General features: G+C 46.9%; 1 protein-coding gene across 1 annotated transcript in view; it reads left to right on the top strand.

Moving 5' to 3' along the window:
• The first annotated feature begins 5,600 nt into the window (after nucleotides 1-5,600).
• Nucleotides 5,601-17,150, top strand: part of HEPHL1 (hephaestin like 1) — a 53,057-nt gene continuing 41,507 nt past the window's right edge. The window contains exons 1-4 of the mRNA XM_015410280.1: nucleotides 5,601-5,798; nucleotides 11,323-11,567; nucleotides 14,279-14,491; nucleotides 15,538-15,717. Of these exons, the coding sequence (XP_015265766.1) occupies nucleotides 5,641-5,798; nucleotides 11,323-11,567; nucleotides 14,279-14,491; nucleotides 15,538-15,717 (796 nt within the window). The 5' untranslated portion in view covers nucleotides 5,601-5,640. The remainder of the gene's footprint in view (nucleotides 5,799-11,322; nucleotides 11,568-14,278; nucleotides 14,492-15,537; nucleotides 15,718-17,150) is intronic.

Genomic DNA, 17,150 nt, shown 5'->3' with positions numbered 1-17,150 from the left:
TCTCTCTCAAAAAGTACTCAGCTGGAAAAAATACATTAAAATATATACCAAGCTAACTAATTTGTTATCTGCAAAGCTTGGTCACTTCACTACCACCCTCGAGTGTGTGGAACCAATTGTAATTCTAGATGAACGGCCTTTCTACTTCCAGAGGCTGATAGAGGTAACGTTAACTCAGATAAGTAGAAGGCTGGTGTATGTCAGCCCTCAGCAACTTGCCATAATTGGAAGTTCAGCAAGGCTAGATTCACTTCCCAGGGCAAGTAGTTTGGCTTTTGCTAGCAGACAGTTCGGCTCAAAGATACCTCCTGAAATATCCTTGCGGGCTCGTGTGAACCTCATGATTGGCTGGGAAATCTCCTGGCCCCAGGTTCTGTTGCCTCTTGCTGCTCCAAGTGGTGGTGAGAGAAAAGCATAATAAAGAAAACTGTTGGCACCATGTGAGCCTTTATGTGGTGAAAACCTGAAAGTGACGGAGGATAGCTCTAGGAATCACCACCAGAAACTCTATGGTTCTACCTTATATCACTTCTGGGTTTTCGCTGGAAAAGGCGTAAGGCCCCTCCCATGTTCCAGTCCTCAGTCTTCCTGTCAGTTGCCACGATCAGCCTGGCGATCCTATGTAATGTCAACTTTCTTTGCAGCCTCCTCTTCATGATACATAATCAAATTCTGTCTTAACCTGGAAGAAAGGGCAGCGCTTCTCGTTGTGTTATTTTCAGAATCCCTCCAGTCATCATTAAGAGATGTGCAGCGAGCATCATTTCAGCTATATGTGTATTGTCGGGGTAATTACCACTTAATGAATATACGCGCACATTTTATGAGGCAATGAGTACCAATTAACGTAGGGGAAAGCAAAAGCAAAAACGAGAGGGCATTTAAATGAAGCGCAAGATGGTTGTTGCTGATACAGCAATAAACCCACCCGCAAAGATTATAGGCTGAGATAAGAGATTACGTTAACATTGAGGTTTATTGCCCACACACACACACACACACACACAAAAGGTTGATGTGAGCCATCCTCTGGAGCCCAATGACGTCTACAGTCTTGTGCATAATTTGTATTTTTACCTCTAAAGGTAAAGGTAAAGGTTCCCTTGCTCGAAAGCCAGTCGAATCCGACTCTAGGGTTGCGGTGCTCATCTCCGTTTCAAAGCCGAAGAGCCAGCGCTGTCCGAAGACGTTTCCGTGGTCATGTGGCCAGCATGACTAAACACCAAGGCGCATGGAACGCTGTTACCTTCCCACCAAAGTCGTCCCTATTTATCTTTGCAATTTCTTGCTTTCGAACTGCTAGGTTGGCAGGAGTTTTTACCTCTACCTCTGTATTAATGTATGTTCCCCTTGAGCTCTATGTATGAAGGAAATAATAAAAATGAAGGTTCTTACAGGGAAATGACAGTAGCATATGCTAATACAGAGATGGAAGTAAAATAATAGGCATTACACAAGGGAACCTGTGTGGTGTAGTGGTTAGAGTGTCAGACTCAAATCTGGGGAAACCTGGTTTGAATCCCCACTCTGCCATGGAAAGTTGCTGGGTGATTAGAGTTGTCACGTCCCCCCTGACTGCCAGCAGGTGATGGGGGGTAAGGTTGCCAGGTCCAGGTTGGGGAACTCCTGGAGATTTGGGGGTGGAGTGTAACGATATGAGCTTATGTTTGTATTTCTGTATAGTGGTGATGCTGCTTATGTGTGTCTCTAGCATTGAATACCTATGCAATATGTATTCAGGGATTGCTGTTTGGTTGTGTTGCTTTGTTCTGCATCTCATGCTTGCCTAGAAATAGGCTGATCTCTGTAGATCAGTTAGAGTTCTAGGGGATCCCCAGGTCCCATCTGGGAGCTAGCATCCTTATGCCTCTTTCAGCGTAATGTATCTCACAACGTGGCAGTTGTGAGGATAAAATGGAGAAGACCTATGTTGCAAGCTGCTTTGTCAGGCCTGGCAACCACCAGGAAACTGGGGAGGGGGGGAATCATAGAGTTTTTGATTCCTAGGGAGGTATAATGTCATTTCTGGTTTTTCCTGGAAGTTATGTCATGCCATTGCCAACAGCTTTTTTTTCTTCCACTGTCTGCTGGAGTCTCACTGGGGGTGGGAGAGATTTCCCACCCCCAGCAGGCACATGGTAACCCTCGCCCCCATTGGGGAGGCAGGTGTAGGTTTACAAGCTCCGGGTTATAAATTCCTTCTGAGATTTGGGGGTGGTGCTTGGGGAGGGTGGGGTTTGGGGAGGAGGGGGAGGGACGTCCGGGGAGTATAATACCATAGAGTCCACCTTCCAAAGCAGCTGTTTTCTCCAGGTGAACTGGTCTCTATTGCCTAGAGATCAGTTGTGGTTCTGAGAGATCTCCAAGCCCTACCTGGAGGTTGGCAACCCCTGATGGTGGGATGTAAGCATCTAATAAGTGCAAGAGGGGGACCAACAAAGACTTTTGGGGGAGGGAAATTCCATTCCCCCAGCCCCTCCCCTGTATCATCTCTACGTCCCTCCACTCTCCCCTCCTCTGGGCTCTACTATGCTACTAGAACTCTCTGGATGATTTTATATCTACACTTGCATAGACTAATTTTTGGGTCAGATAAATGGATTTGAGTGTCTGTGTGTACAAAAAAAGTTTAGTTTTTTTAATATATGGATTTTTGTGCAAACATGTGTATAGGATTAGACCCCTCATGCCTGTCCAGGGATGAGAGGAAATCCTATACATTAAACAACAGCCCAGAGAGGTAGGCTACCCTCTCTGGATTCAGAACAATATGCCACCAGAACCTCTTTTAACTAGAGTCCCCTCCAGCTCAGAGCAAAGGTTCAAACTCTTAGCTGGCCTCTGGGACTTAACAATTACAATCACAGTGGTAGCTCCACGTGGTCAGAGTTTAGGCTGCAAGATTTAGCCTTGGAATCCAGTTACAACATCAGAAACCATTTAGAAACAATAATAATATTTTATTCAGTACAGAGAACAGCAATTAGACTATAAAGGATTTCAAAATAACAAGCCCAAGGCAGTTTGCCTTAACTAAACAGTAATTCATATTTACCAAGTCAGGAAGCCATCAGTCCAAATAGTCCAAGAGTTCAAGATTGTCCATTGTGATAATCCAGGTAGCACCAAGGAATTTGGAGCAAGAATCCCATCTTTGCCCCACCATGTGCTCTAAGTCACAAAACAGGTCTTTGTCTCTTGAGACAGCATTTCCAGGGGGAATAAACAGGCAGAGAGTAGGAACAGAGAGCAGAGAGCAGAGCCCAGAGAGCAGAGAGCTCTCTCTCATTGGGTTTGAACAGATATAGTCCAATTCCAGTCACTATCAGCTGTGGTCATCAGCCAATTGTGAATGGGCATGGGATGTACCCAATTGTGGTTGTCATGGGTGCAAGTGGGGATAGGCAGGAAGTTTGGGGGGGCCCTCCTGCAGTCATGTGACCCCAAACTCCACTACCTCATTGTGTACGTGACTTCTGGCATGCAAGCCAGCCATCAGGTCTGGCTTTTCCACATAGAGGTGGGAAAGAATGTCTGGTTATATAGCAGGGTTATAAAGTTTCTCCAGCCAAATGTTCTGGCCATTTGACTGGCGACAGGAAATACAGCAGTTTATCAGCAAGACATCCCAGGAGAAGGCAGGGGCTTTTAGAAATCAATATTTCTATACAACATGGGTGTTCCCCCAGGCTTGCAAAACTGTCAATTGTAGCCATGGCTTCACTGTTTTGTGGACTTTGTATTTTTTAAAAAATTATATGTGCATGTGTGTGTGCTCCTAGAAGTCTTGGCAACCTCTGGTGACTGACCCCAACTGGGGGCCTGGAAGCTATGAAGAGAGGTGGCTGAATAAAGCCTGCCTCCGCTTCCCGACTGCTGGTATTCCAAGGAGGTCTCCCATCAAACAATTTGCCAGAGTCGGCCCTGCTCAGCTTTCAAGATCTGATGAGATCAGTCTTGCCAGGACTGTTTTGTGGCCTTTGTGATGTGTCTAGGAGCTTCCTGTTTGATATAAAGATGGCTTAATTATGGTAACACCACTTGTTTTCCACCCATTTAAGCCATTTCCACCCATTATGGTCACACCACTTGTTTTCCACCCATTTCAAAACTCACATGCAGATTTTTATCCATAGAAAAAGAGATAAACCATTTTATAAACAGCCACAACCAGTCTTAGACAGGCCATCAAGTAATATCAAGAAGAACAGGCTGATTATATAAGAGTGGGGGACACATCCTGTACTCCATGACTCTTCTGGAATGAAGGTGTCCTGAAACTTCTTTTTCTCTCCTCTCCCTCCCTCCCCCCCCCTCCATCTCCTGGATATGGAGCAGGGGTCACTGGGGGTGTAGAGGGGCGGTATTTGTGATTTTCTTGCATTGTGCAGGGGGTTGGACTAGATGACCTTGGAGGTCCCTTTCAAATCTGTGATTCTAAGTTAATTTTTTATTGGCAAGTTTTTTGGTTGGTTAACCAACAATGAATTGAGGGTGACACAGAGACTGGGTTTTAGACTGATATTTGATCCTTCTGACTCATGCCAGATATGCTGTCTTGGCACATTGTGACCTCTGATCATCAGGTTGCCAGCTCTGAGGCTGGGAAATACCTGGAGATTTTGAGGGTGGAGCCTGGGAAGGTGGCACCTGGGGAGAACATAAGAACATAAGAGAAGCCAATGTTGGATCAGGCCAATGGTCCATTCAGTCCAACACTCTGTCAAACAGTGGTCAAAAATACCAGGTGCCATCAGGAGGTCCAGCAGTGGGGCCACGACACTAGAAGCTCTCCCACTGTTGCCCCCCCACAAGCACCAAGAATAAAGTGCATCATTTGACCTTGTGGCTAATAGCCACTGATGGATCTCTGCTCCATATGCTTATCTAATTCCCTCTTGAAGCCGTCCATGCTTGTAGCCGCCGCCACCTCCTGTGGCATTGAATTCCATGTGTTATTCACTGAGCCCCAAGCGCTTTAACCTTTCTTCATGGGGAAAGTTTTCTAACACTTTTATCAGCTGCTGCCACACGGGACGGCTGAAATCAGAGCTGCACCGAACTTGAGACGCCGCGGCGGGATCCCACGGATTCCCTTTGAGGTGTGGTGACCAGAACTGTACATTGTATTCCAAATGTTGGAATATTGTTGGAACCTGCCCTGAGCCTGCTCTCGGGGAGGGCGGGATAGAAGTCCAAATAAATAAATAAAATGCTGGGAAGGGTATGAATGAACGATGTGATTAAGATTCTGAGCTGGTCAGAACATGCAGCTGCACAATCAGTGTGAACATCTTTAAGACCACAGCCCCTTCCAGGCATTCCAGAAGGCGGAAAGAGCATCCTAATTTATAAAACAGAACCAGGCTTTCTTCACCTTCGTTAACCAGAGGGACAGACACACACGCCAGTTCTGCAGCGTCCCTCCAAGCCTGGCAGAAGGCCTCGTTGGCATAGCAACCTCCCTCCCCCGGGGGCTTTCCTTTGTTTGTTCAAAGTTTTGGGGCTTGTGCTTCCCCAAATTGATGAATGGTGGAGGCGGAGCTTGCCTGTGTCTCGTCCTCCTTCTCTGATTTGGGGAAAGTAGTCGCCCAGGAGAGGTGAGCCTCCACGCTTGCTGGCGCTGAGTTATGAGTACAAATGCCGTCCGTGAAGCAAGTTCTCACTTGTACCATGTGGCTTCTAGTTTTAGGGGAAGCAGCCGACAGGATTTACTACCTCGGGATTGTAGAGGAGTACTGGGATTATGCGCCGACCGGGAAGAATCTGATCACAGGGAAAAACCTGACCGAAGATGAGTAAGTCGAAGCTGGACTCTGCTGGCGCCTCCCGCTTAGGTGGCTTTGAGGTTTTCCTATAAACATCAGTTTTGCAACAGAGATGCATGTCTGACTCTGTGGTTGGGTTCGGTTTTCCCCCCTCAACCCCCCAAGAAGCCGCCTTAGCCGTGAAACAGAAATGCTTAAAATGGATGAGATTGCATGTCGATAAAAAGTAATGTGGAGTTTTGGTTATTTCAAATGCTTGTCATTGACTGAGTCCAGTGGCAGTGTGGCACTTTTAAGACCAACAGGGTTTAATTGTAGGTATAAGCTTTCGTGTGTGTGCACACTTCTTTGCATTGCATGGATTTAAGATACATTCTTTCATATTGTCACCACTTGCAACAGCAAGCAATCTTTCGAGTTGCCCATTCATCAGGGGAGTGTGTGTGTGTATTTAATGTGAACTCTTAATCAAAGATGTGTGTGTGTATTTAATATGAACTCTTCATCAAGGATGTGTGTGTCTATTTAATGTGAACGTGGAGGGAGAGGATAGAAAATGATACTTTACGTCCTTAAAGTTTAGGATATTTATTTATTTAAGTCATTTAGCTCCTCTTTCTCACAGAGAGAGATGACCAATTAACCCCAGGTCTGGGTGAGTCATAAGGAGGAGTACAGGATATGTTCCAGACTTAATTGGATTACATGGTGTTGGATGCAAAACAGATTTCAAGATACCCCAAAACATACAGCAGCAAACAAAAACAAACTACTTTCCATTGGTAACATTTGTTCTGATTTCTCCGCCGTGCTTAATCTGTACACAGTGGCCCCTTGGAAAGCAGAGAGAGGAGAAAAAGATGGATAGTTATATTAACAAAACTGGGGATTAGTTTTAAACAGTGTCCTAGGTAGAGTTAATAGAAGCCAAATGGGATAATATCCCCAGCAGTCAGAGGGCATCCAGTCCACAGTGACCCATAATCAGGATCTGATGTGATTGGCTCCATACGTAGCTCTGCAACTTCATTGCTTTGGTCATTGTTTTAGCAAGTGGAAATGATATACCCTGTTTCCCCGAAAATAAGACCTACCCAAAAACAGTCCACAGTGACCCATAATCAGGATCAGATGTGATTGGCTCCATACGTAGCTCTGCAACTTCATTGCTTTGGTCATTGTTTTAGCAACGTGGAAATGATATACGTAGTAGCAATCCTAAACATACCTACTAGGAGAACAAAGTCTGAGTCCGGTGGCACCTTTAAGACGAACAAAGTTTTATTCAAGGTATAAGCTTTCGTGTACAAGCGCAGTTCTTCAGATACAGTGAAACAGAATGTCCTCAACCATTACATATAGGAAGAAAGAGGGTAGGGGGTTGCCAGAAAGGGCTAGTTAGAATCAAGATGTATAAATAACTGGGCAATTATTGCTGAGATTGGATTAAGGTGGTTGTTAAGATCTGTGAATTGCAGTAAATTAGAGCACAAATACAAGAATCATAGAGTTGAAAGGGATCTCCAGGGGTCATCTAGTTCAACCCCCTGCACAATGCAGGAAATTCACAAATACCTCCCCCCCACACACACAGCACCCCCTTCTATATGCCCTCAGTGCCCCCTTCTATATGCCCAGAAGATGGCAAAGACCCACCAGGGTCCCTGGCCAAACTGGGCTGGAGAAAAATTGCTCCCTGACCCCAAAGTGGCGATCAGCATTTCCCTGGAAATGTAAGAAAGTGCCATGAGAACTAAGCACTGAGGCAAGCCTTCCTGCCCTCCCTTCTCATGATCAACAAACAGATCTGAGAATGAAGGTTTGAGTCCAGTGGCATTTTCAAGACCAACAAAATTCAACAAAGTTGAATTCTAGGTAGAAACGAGAATGGAGAGACTTGGCATGTGTCCTTCAGATGCAAGGTACCTTGAACAGAACTTTGTTGGTCTTAAAGGTGCCACTGGACTCAAACTTTGTTCTGCTGCTTCAGACCAACACAGCTACCCACCTGATTATACCTACCAGGAAGTCATGTCCCACTGAACTCAGTGGGATTTATTTACGGGTAAAGGTAAAGGTTTCTCCTGCTCAAAAGCCAGTTGAATCTGACTCTAGGGGTGCGGTGCTCATCTCCGTTTCAAAGCCAAAGAGCCAGCGCTGTCCGAAGACATTTCCGTGGTCACTGAGCCACTGCAGCCCCTATTTACAGTTAAAAGTAAAGGTAAACTTTACTTTACTTTACTGATCGAACTGCTAGGTTGGCAGGAACTGGGACCAGAGATGGGAGCTCGCTCCATCTTGCGGCACTCAGGTCTCGGAACTGTTGAACTACCGACCTTCCGGCCTGCCATTCAGCGTCTTAACCACTGAGCCACTGCAGATCCTATTTACGGTTAAAAGTAAAGGTAAAGGTTCCCTTGCTCGAAAGCCAGTCGAATCTGACTCTAGGGTTGTGGTGCTCATCTCCGTTTCAAAGCCAAAGAGCCAGCGCTGTCCGAAGACGTTTCCGTGGTCATGTGGCCGGCATGGCTAAACACCAAGGTGCACGGAACGCTGTTACCTTCCCACCAAAGTGGTACCTATTTACCTACTTGCAATTTCTTGCTTTCGAACTGCTAGGTTGGCAGGAGCTGGAACTAGAGATGGGAGCTCACTCCGTCATGCGGCACACTTTGGTCTCGAACTGCTGAACTACCAACCTTCCACAGCCTGCAGTTCAGCATCTTAACCACTTGAGCCACCGCAGCTCAAGTTAGGGTTAGCCATATTTAGGAGTAGGTTATAATACTCAAGTAAGCACATAATGACCTCTCCCTCTCTTTAGAACAAAGTTTAAGCCCAGTGGCACCTTTAAGACCAACAAAGTTTAATCCTGGGTATAAGCTTTCATGTGCATGCGTGCTTCTGTGTATTTGCAAGATACACTTTGGCTACCGCATAAATTAGTTTGCTGTGGAGCCCTCCTTCCTGAGCGGAGGCAAAAATGTGTGAGCTGGAGGCTAAAAAACTGTGAGCTGGCTCACACTAACTCAGCTTAGAGGGAACACTGGTTGCCACCTTCCAGGTGGGGCCTAGGGATCTCCTGCTTTTACAATAGATCACCATCTGAGATCAGCTGCCCTGGAGAAAATGGCTGCTTTGAAGGATGGGCTCTGTGGCACTGTACCATGCTGAGGCCCCTCCCCTCCCCAAGCCCCACCCTCTCCTCGATCCACCCCCAAAGTCTCCAGGTATTTTCCAACCCAGACCTGACAACCCTATGCAGACATGCTCTACCACTGAGCCATGGCCCTTCATGTTCTTGAGTGCTTGCAGATAGCTGAAAACAGAGGGGGGGGGAATGATTTTAAGAAGGGGCTGCCATGAAATGTAGCTTCATTCTGGCCACTGGTATTAACAGTAAAGGGCTTTTTAAAAAGGCATTCTGCAATAATATTGACCATGTAGGTTCAAATTCAGTGGCTTCTGTGGCCTTGAACTGAACAGTCTGGAAAGTTTAATCTCTCCGTTGCCTTCTTAATCTCCTTTGGGTTTTAAAATATTGTTTGTTTATTAGCATTTAAATTACTTGCTGCTGGTTTTCCCTGTTGGAGAGGGGATGGAGGCAGCGCTGAGCAGAGCAAATTCTTAGGATTCCAAAGCACTAATGTGCAAAATCAGACCTCTGTAGGGCAGCTCTTGGCCAGATGTTTGTCTGCAACTTCTGTGGTCACTGGAGTTAAGCAAGGTAAGCAGCCGGAATGGGAAAGCTGCAACAAGCTGAAATGTTTACTCTGCTTTCACAATGTATTTATGCAGTTGGTCACAGTGGCTTTGTTCTTCCCTCTGGTAGGCGATGTTTATTTCTTCTTCCTAGTAGGCAACATTTATTTCTATCACACCATGGTAGGGTTGCCGACATCCAGGTGGCACCTGGAGATCTCCTGCTGTTACATTCGCTATCCAGATGACCAGTATCAGTTCCCCAGAGAGCTAGTTTGGTGTAGTGGTTAAGAATGCGGACTCTGATCTGGGAGAACCGGGTTTGATTCCCCACTCCTTCTCATGCAGCTGCTGGTGTGACCTTGGGTCAGTCACAAGTTATCTCAGAGCTGTTCTCTCAAGGGCAGTTCTCGAGAGAGCTCTCTCAGCCCCACTTACCTCACAGGGTGTCTGTTGTGGGGAGGGGAAGAGGAAGGAGATTGTAAGCCACTCTGAGACTCCGAGTAAAGGGCGGGGTGTAAATCCAGCTGTCGTCATCGTTGTTGTCTCCTCCTCCTCCTCCTCTGCTTTGGAGGGTAGACTCCATTATACCCCACCGAGGTCCTTCCCCTCCCTAAACCTTGCCCTGCCCAGGCTCTACCCCCCAAATCTCCAGGTATTTCCCAACCCAGAACTGGCAACCCGATGGGAATATCCCTACATCCTGTTGATTGCATTAACTTACCCTGTGTAATGCGTCTTCAGTTTCAGTGAGAAAGGGGAGCTATAAATGAAGTCAATACATAAACGGGTCCAAGAGACCCAGTGTAGAGTAGAGTGTCAAAGTAGGATCTTGGAGACATACGTTCAGTTTCCAACACTGCCATTTAGCTCCCCACGGGGCTTTGGACTGGACACACTGTTAACCTAGCCTACTTCACGGGGTCGTTGTGAAGGTAAAATGGAGAAGAGAGAAACCTGTGTGCCACCCTGATCTCCTTGGAGTAAAGGTAGATTAAAAAATATATATACTTGATAGACAGATGCAACAGTATATAAAGTGTCTGGCTTCCCAGCCCCAGTGCAAAGAACAAATCAGATGTTTCAGGCTAGCTCAAGGTGGGGACCCATATTAACACATGAAGCTGCCATATGATGAGTCAGACCATTCATCTTTCAATCATCATCAGTCACTGCTCTGACTGGCAGTGGCTCTCCAGGATCTCAGATAGAGAGCTTTCGCCTCTGATCCTTTTCACTGGAGATGCTGGGGATTGAACCTGGGACCTAAAGGCTCTATCACTGAAGTGATCGGTTAGAGTAGGATGCTTTACAACAACACTGATCTTATGACGAGGTAGTGTGAGAAAAGGACATCAGGCAAATTCACCATTGGAACCCATAAAGGTTGCATTAAACACGTGGCTGCGGTCAATCCGCATCTCTTCCCTGTATTTCCCAGAGACATGTATCTGAAGCTGGTGCACAATGTAGTATCAATACAGTCACAGTTTTTCCTGCCGCCTGCAGAAGTGAGGAAGCTCTGTACGTGAGATCGTGTCATGTGTGTGCTTCAGCTGGTCACTATCCAGTGGTGCAGGGGTGTTCCCTTGTGGTTTGGTGTGGATCTGTGGCAGGCAGCCTCCCACAGTCGATAGCGTTGAGTTTGGTGCTAATATAGATGTCATCGTGTGGAGACCTGCGCAAAATGAATGAATGAAAATGATTTTTCAGTTGGTTTCCATTCAGGTTGGGAGAGCCCAAATGGCTCCATCCGCCAAAGCTGAAACAGAATTCGAACTCGAATCATCACACCCAGAAGGTTTGATTGATTAAAATATTGCCTTAACCTAACCCTCCCTTTTCTTTCCAGAGAAGCCATTAGGTTTGTGAAAAGAGGACCTGACAGGATAGGCCGTGTTTACAAAAAGGCCATTTTCAGAGAATTCACAGACGAGACCTTCTCTCAGGAAATCGCCAAACCATCGTGGCTAGGTTTTCTCGGACCAGTGCTGACAGCGGAGGAAAGAGATACATTCATCATTCACATGAAAAACTTTGCTTCCCGGCCTTATTCGGTGCATCCACATGGAACCTTTTATAAGAAAGATTCTGAAGGTAAAACAAAAATATCTTTATTGTCCCTTACTCTTGAGAGCCACTGGATAGTGTTTAGACATGGCCTGAGGAGGCCTGTGTTCAAATGTGTGTTCAGTTGTGAGGCTCCATAGGTGATCTTGACCAAGTGTTTCTCTCCATCTATCTAAATCAGTGACTTTCTAATTTCCTAACTTCAGGGAACAGTTTTCACATCCACTAGTCTGCTGAGGAAGACCGGTAAATCTGCTACAGAAGCTCTGCAGGTTGCAAAGGATTCTGGGTCATGCTATAGGGCACGCACTGATTTACAACGGACTAGACGGGCTGGTTAGGCCTTATAGTTAACCTCTGTAAATGGAGAGTGTGCCTTTAGGAGCCATCCAACACTACGCAGCTGTGTGTTTTAGGGGAAGATCACAGGCTGTCTTTCAGGGAAGCTTTCCTCCATCCCCAATCTGCAGTCTGGGCTTAACTGAATGATATATTGTTCCTGGGTCTATCCCTGCATTCTATCAAGCAGATGTTCCTAGATGAAACTTGATTTACTAGGTACAGGGGCTCTCTTAGCCAAGGGGCATCCAGGACAGTTGTTCTAGGTCTTGGGCTGGGGGAGCCCAACTGCCCCGAACCCTGCCCCTCCAATGGAAGGGAGAAAAACAAGAACAGGCAGGCTCCCAGTGCTTCGAACGCCCACCTTCTCTGTGGGTGGCAGGCGAGAGCCACCCCTTGTTTGATCCTTGTTACCCCAACAGGACCCAGAGAAGGGGAAATTAGTTTTAAAAAGGGTTCCAGAATGGAATAATGCAGAACCTTGTAGTCTGTGTATACCACGGATCTCGGCAGGGGTACGCCAAAATAAAATTGTGAAGAAAGAGAGTGAGATAGAGTCATTGTAAATACAAACAATTGTGTACGAAATAAAGTAAAAAGGAATAAAGATGTAAAGAGCCTGCACTAGGCACCTGAGAACTAATTCCCTGAGTAATGACACACACATGCACACCAACAAGAGGGCACACTTGTAGAAAGGAGGAAATTGGGAAGTTTTAGGGAAGGGAGATGCAGCCTTAAATTTGGGGTTTGAAGTCTGGAGTGGTCCAGGGCAGACACAGTTGAGGCCCAAAGATCAGAGTGGGGAGGCAAAGCCCACAGAGTGTAGCACGGAGTCTCAGAAGGAAACCAGAGTTTGGACCCGCAGATATCTGGACTGAAGATCTGAGGTTACAATTTGCCAGGGCACGGGGTCCTTCTTTTATGGACAGAAGATCTCGAGGGTAGGTGGGGTTTGGCTGTCCTGGCTTTGGATTGGGTCAAGATAAAAAGTCTGAATCTCACTGGATGGTTTAAAGATGACTGCTGTCAGACTTTGATGGGGAAAATACCTTGATTAGGCCATTGTGAGCCAAATCTGCATGGCCACAAAAAGCCTGGGAGGGGCAACATGATTAACCTACTTTAATTAGGTACAGGTGAGCCAGATCTGCATTGACACAAAAGCTTGGGTGCGGCAAAATAGCTCCTGAAACAGAACGGAGTGCAAAGGAATGACTTAAGTGCCCTTCTTGATTAAGTAAAGCAAAAACGAAAAAGAGGAACCGGGCGTTTCTTAATGAGATAGCAAATTCCTTGGGATGGGCAGACACCTTTGGGAAGTGTCAGGATACTGGGTGATGTCTCCGGGGTTGGACAATCTTTTGTTCTTGACAGTGGTATTATCCTGAGCTGGGGGATGTTGCGCTTCAGTTTCTAATTCTGCACACCCTTCCTCGTCTTTCCTGGGGTTTTCTAATGCCGTGCCTGTACCCAGGTGCCATGCTATTTAGGCCCCAAAAAGGGGTGCCTGTTGAAACAACTAAGTCCAAAATAAGACCTAAGGGGTCTTGGCTGGAGGAAGGAGCGGGGTCCTCACAACCTGGTCCCAGCAAGGGTGGGCCCTGTTGAGTGAGATGGCAGTGATTCTGGAGGCCCATCCTGGATTTTTGCCCATGGCCCAAGAATCACTAGGACTGCCCCTGTCTAGGTGTGCAATTTAGATCGGGAGAGGAGTTTAAGCCTTCCCTCCCATGCTGTTTTCCCAACCTGAAACAGCCCTGGAAAGCTGCTGTTTGCCCCGTTGGGGGCTACTAGTTATACCAGTAGGCAACAAGTTTTCACAGTGTCACAAATAGTTGCTTTCTGGGGCCATTTCAGGTAGGCAGAACCATGAAGGCCAAAGGCTTAAACACCCGTTCCATGCATGTTGTGGTCCTGATCTGAATTGGACCCTCATCTGCCTGGGAAATGAGGAATACTTGATGCACATCTGTTTGGCAGGACCTGGGACGGGCCCAGGACCAATTTATCATGCAGTTAGGCCCTCATAAGGAACTCCTGATCAACTCCCAAGGAACTCCCAGGATTCTTCAGAACGCAATCTAAAAAGTCCTAGACTAGATGAGCCTTAGTCTAATCTGGCAATACGATGATGTTTTAGGGTTTTTTTTAACAGTGCCGGTGTCTTGAGTGGCTTATCCCAAGCAAGGGCATTTCCCCTTGCACATGAAATGTCTGTACATTTTTTCAGGCCTGAATACGTTCTTTGGATTTACAAATAGACTCCTGATAGCACTTATTTGCTATTTGTTTCCTTTTTGGGTTGTTTTTTTTTCTTTTCAATTTTCAAGAAATGTACAATACGCTTTTTAACACATTTGATTTTTCTTAACCATGTTTTTTCCTGTTTCTAACAGGAGCCCTCTACCCTGATGGCACAGGAGGCAAAAGTAAAGAAGATGATTTTGTGCTGCCTGGTGGCAGTTATACGTATATATGGCCTGTGACCGATGACTTTGCCCCTACGGCGGCAGACCCCAGGTGCCTGACTTGGATTTACCATTCACACATTGATACACCGAAAGATATCAGCTCTGGGTTAATCGGACCACTGCTGGTTTGCAAGAAAGGTACAGAGCTGAAAGCGCAGAAAGCTTTGTCTTTTGGTGTGGTTTGATCTTGGCTTAAGCCGTCCCTTCTGTTCAAAGAGCTGCTGTTTCCTTAAAGCAGGTGACGAAAGGGAACCTCCATGTTCACAGGCAGGCAGCCTCTGAATCCCAGTGTTTGGAGGCAGCACCAGGGGATTGCCTCAGTTCTCCCTGTTGTTGGCCCTCCAGAGGAACTGGTTGGCCACTGTGTGAGACAGGATGCTGGACTAGATGGACCACCAGTCGGATCCAGCAGGGCTCTTCTTATGTTCTTATGAAGGCCTCGGCCTCTATGCCCTGTTGTTGGCCCTCCAGAGGAACTGGTTGGCCACTGTGTGAGACAGGATGCTGGACTAGATGGACCACTGGTCGGATCCAGCAGGGCTCTTCTTATGTTCTCATGAAGGCCTCGGCCTCTATGCCCTGTTGTTGGCCCTTCAGCGGAACTGGTTGGCCACTGTGTGAGACAGGATGCTGGACTAGAGGGACCACTGGTCTGATCCAGCAGAGCTCTTCTTATGTTCTCATGAAGGCCTTGGCCTCTATGCCCTGTTGTTGGCCCTCCAGAGGAACTGGTTGGCCACTGTGTGAGACAGGATGCTGGACTAGATGGACCACCGGTCGGATCCAGCAGGGCTCTTCTTATGTTCTTATGAAGGCCTCGGCCTCTATGCCCTGTTGTTGGCCCTTCAGCGGAACTGGTTGGCCACTGTGTGAGACAGGATGCTGGACTAGATGAACCACTGGTCTGATCCAACAGGGCTCTTCTTATATTCTTATGAAGGCCTCAGCCTCTATGCCCTGTTGTTGGCCCTCCAGCGGAACTGGTTGGCTACTGAGTGAAACAGGATGCTGGACTAGATGGACCACTGGTCTGATCCAGCAAGGCTGTTCTTATGTTCTTATGACAATAAGACTACACACTCTTTTCTGCAGGGAGCCTGTTTACTTTGTAGGAAGTTTTTCACAAAGTAGATCCAAGACGGTAAATTAAATTTCTAAATTCCATGTTTGTTTACTTTTAAAAGGTTCATTAGACAGTGCTTCCATGCCAGTGGCCAGTATGCCTAAAGGCTTTGCTGTGATGTTCAGCATTACAGATGAAAATCTCAGCTGGTACTTGGACGAAAACATAAACACCTTCTGCTTAGAGCCCAGCACTGTTGACAAAGAGGATGAAGATTTCCAGGCCAGCAATGAGATGCACAGTGAGTCAGTGGGCAGATGCCTTGATCTACAATGGTAACTACACCGAGGTGTGACTTCTGGTTTCCCCAACAGGCATGGCTTCCTTTCTTTATTAACTTGGGACCTGAAGAAGCATAAGGCAGGGATGAGTCAGAATATTCACAACTCCCATTTGGAACGCTTGTGGGCAGCTTGAAAGTCAGGACCTGCAAAAATAGGCGTCTGCCATTTCCAACTCTGCTTCTCTTTTGATGCTTGGTCCCAGGAGCAAATTGCTTGGTGGTGGAAGGTGCCATCGAGTCACAGCTGACTTATAGTAACCCTGCAGGGTTTTCAAGGCACGAGACAAGCAGGGTGGTTTGCCATGGCCTGCCTCTGCACACCAACCCCAGTCTCCTTTGGTAGTCTCTCATCCAAGTCTCCTTTGGTAGTCTCTCATCCAAGTACTAATCATGACCAACCCTGCTTGGCGTTCAAGTTCTGATGGGCTTGGACTAAACCAGGCTATCCTCATATGTATGTTGTGCTGGCAGGCGGCCTCTACTGGTAGCAGGAGCTCCTTTGCATATTAGGCCACACACCCCTAGTGTAGCCAATCCTCCAAGAGCTTACAGAGCTCTTCTTACTGGGGCTACTGTAAGCTCTTGGAGGATTGGCTACACTAGGGGTGTGTGGCCTAATATGCAAAGGAGCTCCTGCTACCAGTAGAGCACCTTCACCACCACCGGAGTGCATTTTTGCTGCCTTGGGGGAAAATAGAAGTAGGTGTATACCTATTAGATTTTTTTTTTTTAAGGCAAAAAGTCCACCAGTGGTGGGAGAGGAATATTGTGGGCTTGAGGGGAAATAGTGCTGGATGTGGGCAGCGGTGTGTGGACGTCTGTAAGTTCCTGTCTACAGTATTCCCAAATGCATTTTGAGTGAGATTTTCCAGGAAAGATTGTACCAAAGCAGGTTTGGGGAAAGCCAAGGAATACCTGAGTGATGGGCAACGGCACAATACTGTTGCTTGGAAGCACACACAAAAATGTGGGGAAGGGCAGAACAACATTTACATGTGGAAACCACCCAGCTGAAGATTTACATGTGGAAGCCACCCAACTGAATGTTAAAATTGGGTCTGTGTTGCCAAATCTATATAAAGGGGATTGTGTATGTGCTGTACCACACAGCATGGGCGTGTGTGTGTGTGTTACAACTACCCACTTGTTCCCCAGCCCCCTTGTGCCTAGGATAGCCAGTCTAGTGGGACCGGCTGCATTTGTCAACCCACCTGGCCTCATCTGAAAGGCCCTTAGAATTATCGGCTTCCACATGCTTTCTCAGTGGGGTTGCCATCTTGGAACTGGGAAATTCCCAAAGGTTTGGGGGCGGAGCGCACCGAGGGCAGAGTTTGGGGAGGGACCTTAACTGAGTATAATGCCATAGAGTCTACCCTCCAAAACAGCCATAT

This window comes from Gekko japonicus, unplaced genomic scaffold, assembly GCF_001447785.1.
Source record: "Gekko japonicus isolate JY-2015 unplaced genomic scaffold, Gekko_japonicus_V1.1 scaffold1306, whole genome shotgun sequence".
Classification (NCBI taxonomy): Eukaryota; Metazoa; Chordata; class Lepidosauria; order Squamata; family Gekkonidae; genus Gekko; species Gekko japonicus.
This window is presented reverse-complemented; position numbering and strand designations above follow the sequence as displayed.